The 6,000-nt window shown below is 39.1% G+C and overlaps 1 protein-coding gene across 1 annotated transcript in view; it reads left to right on the forward strand.

The window, feature by feature from the left end:
- The window catches only part of arhgap10 (Rho GTPase activating protein 10), a 46,427-nt gene that overhangs the window by 38,277 nt on the left and 2,150 nt on the right, over positions 1-6,000 (forward strand). The window contains exons 21-22 of the mRNA XM_014022470.1: positions 3,756-3,845; positions 5,279-5,370. Coding sequence (XP_013877924.1) covers positions 3,756-3,845; positions 5,279-5,370 — 182 coding nt within the window. The remainder of the gene's footprint in view (positions 1-3,755; positions 3,846-5,278; positions 5,371-6,000) is intronic.

The raw sequence follows: 6,000 nt of genomic DNA on the forward strand, positions 1-6,000 counted from the left end.
TCTTAGACATACTTAGAATGCCTTTTCACTTCCTCATTTAGTGCTTTTAATTATACTGACAGAAAAAGCTAAGCTAGGCCTGTAATAGGCAACTAAAAGCCATTTAAAGCTTAATGATTTTTTTTTCTGTTTAGGTGAGAATTTCCCTCCTCTTGACTTGCATGTAATTTTGAAAGCTGTATTCGAATAGATCCATGTATAATGCATGTTTTAGATGCTTCTCTACTTCAGCACACCTGCTTTCAGTGAATGGATGGCTTCTCCAGAACTTGAGGACAAACTGAAGAGGTAATTCAGCCATTGAAACAGGTGTGTTGGAACAGAGAAACAACTTAAATATGCAGGCTAGTGGCACTGTAGGGCCAGGCCAAGGCTTATTGTGTTCTGCAACATTTTACAAAATGTTTCCTCAAGAAAACAAAATACTAAACGACTAGCAACTATGCAATGTTTGTTGCTGCAGTAAGCACAAAAAGAAAAAAAAAAGCTTGCGCTGGTGTATTACCGTAAATAGAAGAGTATTGGTGCACTGCAATTTTAAGGGCAGGCAGTTTATGGTGTTGCTACAGATTTGACCTTTTCAGTGAGTGGCAGAAAGAAAAAGGAGCAGCACAGCAGCCAACGGGGGCATTGATGTAATACCAAACATGGCAGTATTTGGTTGCTTTTTACTTGATGGTAGTTAATAAAGATATAAATGTACTGCTGAATCAAAAAGGAGAAAATAATCACTACAAGGATTTCTTCAAACAGTACTGATTGATTATTATGTTAAAGCTGATTGGAAGTTACTTAATCTTCAAGTCAGAGTGAGTAATGTTTCATTTCTTTAAACAACCATGTGAGATATTATTTTAAACAACCATCCCACATGGGATGAAGATGCCAGGATTTATTGATCTTAAATTGTTAACCGGTGGTTCAGGGAGCATTAGACATCATTTTCACACACTAATTGCCTAATGTTTACAGATCTTAATGCCACTGGGATTCTTTATGATGTAATGGAAATGGCTGTGGTGTGGCTCTCCCATCATTGGTACAAAAAATGAAGCAACTCAAGATGGAAATGAATGTTGAGGTGATGCATTCTGTGAAAAATGGCACCAGGACAAATGTGTATTGTGATCAAAGCTAAAGGTGATTCAACAAAGTTTTAATATTTAAAACTGTTTCTTTCTTTTCAGTGTGCGGTGGATAACTGCAGTCTTACTTATAAAACGATTGTTTGAACTATTTAAATGAATTGACTTCCTTTATAGATAGCATTTTCAAGTTTAGGCACATTTATTACTTCCTATCCGTTGCTTAATCTCTATACCTGTCACTTTGAGGAGTGGGATTTATGCAAAATCAACTTTTTAGAGCTTTATATCATGGTATAATGTCATTCTCCCATCAAACACATAGAGTGTTGTTTTGACTCATCTGTGCATATTTGAGGCATTCTTAAATCTCATATGGTAGAGCTGCCGAAACACTTGCTGGTACAAAGCACTGCCTGTTTACCCAAAGCCCCTCCCTGGAGCTCAGTCCCCAGCCGTGCTCCCGCCCCACAGACCATCCCTCCCCCACATAGCTTCACCACACCTGGTGGAGCAGACGTCTGTTGAGCTTGTGATACGAACTACTTCTCAGTCCAGTCCTATTCTGATTAAAATAATGCCTTCATCGAGGAAATGTATTTTTAGATGCCAAGGGGACGACCTCTACTCTTACAAAGGTTGGAAACGGCTTGAAGCATTGTTGTGAAGACGTGCTGAAGTGAAAGTGTTGGAAACAGGATGTACTTAAAAAGACAAAGGCTAATTTTAAGGCATTAGGCTATGATTCAAAGTCAGCTTTATTTTTGACATATACAGCATTTCCACAACAACTGATGATAACAGATACTCGATTGTAGTATAGAATTGAACCACGTACCTGGAAATACATAATACCGACCTTTTTTTTGTTGGGCTGAGTCGCATTGGTAATATTGTGTTCAATATGTGCAATATAGTAAGAGTAGATTAGTAAGATTTTATATCAAATTCTAAATATATTTTCCCCCTTTTTGTAAACACAGTACCACATGTTTTGGGGGTATCAAATTGTTATTTAACCATTTTTCTTTACTCAGGTGGAAATCAGATTGACTAATTTGACAGGGTATGTAATATGTTGTGTTTCTTCTGTTGCTTGATGAGTTGGTGGGCCATCCTCTTGTGGTTCAGATCTTTAAGAGCTGAGCATCGTTTTAACCACTCCTGGCTTTGAGTGTTTGTGATTCAGTTCTCCTGCAGGTGTGTTAAGTGTGGGTCCTCCTCCTCCACCTCCTGTTGGCAGACAGTGATTGTGTTTTGGCCCAGGTTAATGAGTGGATTTGCTGCACTGCAGCGCACCGTCCCGCCATGCTGATGTGGAGCAGCTGAGCACCACAGTGGTCCCACACTGCTGCAGAGCAATAAATCACCCACCGTCAGACTGGGCCTGATCTGAACAGCTACCGCTGAGGATGGACAAGCGCACTAGGGGAGAGGCAGTAAAATAAAAAAAATAATAATAAAAAAAACGAAGGGAGGAAGCAATGCAGAGCATGAGCCCCAGAACCATGTTCACCTTCAGAAAAAGCCCCTTCAACGTGCTCTTCCTTAAAGCAATTTTTCTCTCCTCCATATAACCACTATTCTCAACATCCTCTCAAACCTCCAGCCCCTCCCCAGCTGCTCTCTCTAATTGCCTTTATTAACGTCTCTATGGGAGCAGCAACTAGAAGCAATTTGCTCATTATGTGCTGTATTAGCACTGGCCCTGGGGCAGGCATGGAACACAGAGGGATGCCTGGCTGAAAGTCCTGCTCCCCTCTGCAGCTCTCTGCCTTCACCAGGACCCCTGCCTCCATCCTTTAAGTCATCTATAAACTTGTTAGTCTTCTACTGTAACTGCTAAAGCTGTGGTTCATGTGCTGTCGTTTGACTGTTTACTCTCAGATGTTATTAACATCATTTCAGACTCTGAATTTAAGCTGGTCAAGTTCAATAAAAAATGTTGTGGGCTATGCATTTAGCCTTTGTACTATTTATATTTCCCTTTTTATTTTGTCCCTAATGTGACAATTGGTTAATGCACTCAAAGACTTCAGACAATCAGTCATATTAAATAAATGACTTTGTTAAAAAATAATACAACTGGGAAAAGAATCTGAATAAAGGATATGAATATGGGGTTAATGGAAGAAGAATTGAACTCAGCCTAATGCAACGAAGCTTTCTTTGTAATGAGTTTAAACTGTAGATCTTCAGTCTGAATATTAAATTTGCTTTTTGAATTTGCATTTCACTTCTTTGTGCAGCTGCTGAAAGACGATTCTTTTCAAAAGATTTTTTTTTTTTTTTTTGGCAGGTTATGAAAAATGGATGATTTAATTCATGGAAACATGTTGAGCTTTTTTTATTACTCTTGGTATCATTCACCCTGCATTTTCTTTCTCTCTCTTTTATTGATTTATAATGTGAGATACATTACTTATTGTTATTAACTATTGCAAAGTATCTAATTTGTATTTGAGTTTCACTTTTTACTCTGGTCCCTCCTCGTTTTGCTTCAGCTGCAACCAAAGTTAAATGATTCACTATCACAGTGAATTTAATGTTTTTTTTAAAGTCTGATCATTTTTCCCCACAAAATAGTGGACATAAAGTAGATTTTAGGAGCTAGCAGACTACATATGCGGTTAAAACATGTTATGAATAATCAGTTGTGGTCTTTTCCAGATGTCCTCTTTTTGCTGTTTCTGGAGCTTCAGGTGAGAGCCAACCTGCTGCCACGACAGCTGCGTATGAAAAGGAAAAGCAAGAGCAAAGGTAAACCAGCATTGTACCTTTCCTGAATAATACCAGCTGACCCGCTTTTCTATACGTAGTCTGCATTAGTAATTCTTACACCCACCTTTTGATTAGATCTTGTAAAATTAGATTATTTCCTTTTGGTTTTCACTTTTTCCATCGTGTCTCAATTGCTGGTTTTATCTTGAATGTTCAGTTAGAATCATCTGCACTCTCATTCGTCTAACCTTTATTTACAGCCTTGCACATAAATGTGTTTCCTCACTTTTTTATGTATATTCACCAGCGCTACAATTTAGTTATTTTTATTGAGGGATTTAGTGCAACACAAGCACTGGCTGCAGCTGGAGAGACAGCCTTACCTTCTTGTCAAAAACCACAAATGGTATCTGGGTGAACAGGACTGAAGGAACTGCAGAGACGGTCTGTTCATCAGGCAGAACTACTTTCTGCTTGCTTCAGTATGAAAGATAAAATCATTTTCAACGTCCTCAAATGTTGTTGCTGAGGAATATGCAGAGCTAAGACCAGTCCATTAAGGTTATTTTCATGTAAATACAAAATCTTTTTTTTTTTTGCAAGCGTCGCTCTACATTTTAAGGGCATTTCCCCCCAAAATTCTCAGTGTGAGAGCTCAGCTGAATGTTGTTGCATTGACAACTCTGTAACCACATACCCCACCCACCCCTCCACCACCACAGATTGTGCATCTTCTTTTTTCCCTTTTTTTATCCTATATTGTTGCTGCTTTTCCACACAAAATATGAAATATTTATCAGGCCATTGTGTGTTGAAGGCAAGATACGACGTATTATTCTTGCCGGGATTCAAGATAATAAGTTTGCAACATTGTGCCAAACAACCTTGCTGTGGAAACAGTTCAATCTGGGCCCGAGGTCTGCTTGTTCTTTTCCTCGCTAGTCTGAAATGGCAGAAATTGGCCACGCTGGAAAAAGAAGTGTTCTTATCAACAAGACAGCAAAATAATAATTATTTTTAAACATTGCAGAACAGTAAGTATGCTTTATTTAGCTTACTTGAACATGAAACAGCACAGTGTAACTTTAACAGTTTTAGCACTATGTGTGGGTATCTCTCCAGTACTTTTTAATGATTTCTCTTTGGATGGTTGTCTGCTGTATAGAACTGTCTTTCCTGCTGCTCCAGTTACACTAAACCTATAACGAGCAGCTTTATCTCTGCGTGCATGAACTCACTGGTGCATACAGGTGTGTTTTGACTTCCAAGTCCATCCAGATTAGAGCTCAGTCAAGAAAAGAATTCTGCAGCCCCCGATATTCTGTTGGTACCTCTGCTTATTTTCCGGCGTGGCCAATTTCTGCTGTTTCAGACTAGCGAGGAAATGAACAAGCGAACACCGTGCCCAGATTGAACTGTGCTGTAATCCTCGTGAAAGCTCGGCCAGCTCTCTGATTGCCTTCATTTTTCAGTGTCACGGGCAGGAAAGCCAAGGCGGTGTACCCCTGTGAGGCGGAGCACGACTCTGAGCTCTCCTTCCAGGTCGGCGCAATATTCAGCGCCGGTAAGTGTTATCTCCTTCACCAGTCGCTCACTCAGAACCTGCTCTGGAATATTGGATTTAAAGGGAGTAACGGAGGATTGGGGTGGGGGACTGAGCACCCAATCTGATCATGAGTTAAAGAGAGTGATGAAGAGAGGTGGAACGGTGGTTAGGAGACACAGATTTGCTCACTGGTATCTTCTCGAAAGAGGCTTGGTGGAGCTTTAATCAATCACTCCCAGAGGAAACAGGGTTCTGTTGATATGTCTTTATAATGAAACCCTTTTTTAAACATTTAACTTGCAGTTTATTAGCTCTCAAAAGTTGGGATCATCTCATTGTAGCATTTATTATTTTCATTGTTGGGTAAGAACAAATGTTAAAGGTAGCTGAGTTTGTGTACTTTTTGGTAATTTGAAAAATATTAAATGGATGATTATTCTATTTTCATTTTTTATTCCAAAAAGGGTAAAATGATCCAACTTCCTTTTTTTTTGTCAAACCAAAATTTATTGCTGTTGTAGGTTGCAGGTTTTCCTGATATTGTGCCACCCTAGCTTTAAAGGGGCAATATTATGTGTTTCTCAGGCATAAATTTAAATACTATACCATAATGAAGTATCTATGTCACCTTTAGCTGTTATTAAAATG

Source organism: Austrofundulus limnaeus, unplaced genomic scaffold (assembly GCF_001266775.1).
Source record: "Austrofundulus limnaeus strain Quisiro unplaced genomic scaffold, Austrofundulus_limnaeus-1.0 Scaffold331, whole genome shotgun sequence".
NCBI classification, from domain to species: domain Eukaryota; kingdom Metazoa; phylum Chordata; class Actinopteri; order Cyprinodontiformes; family Rivulidae; genus Austrofundulus; species Austrofundulus limnaeus.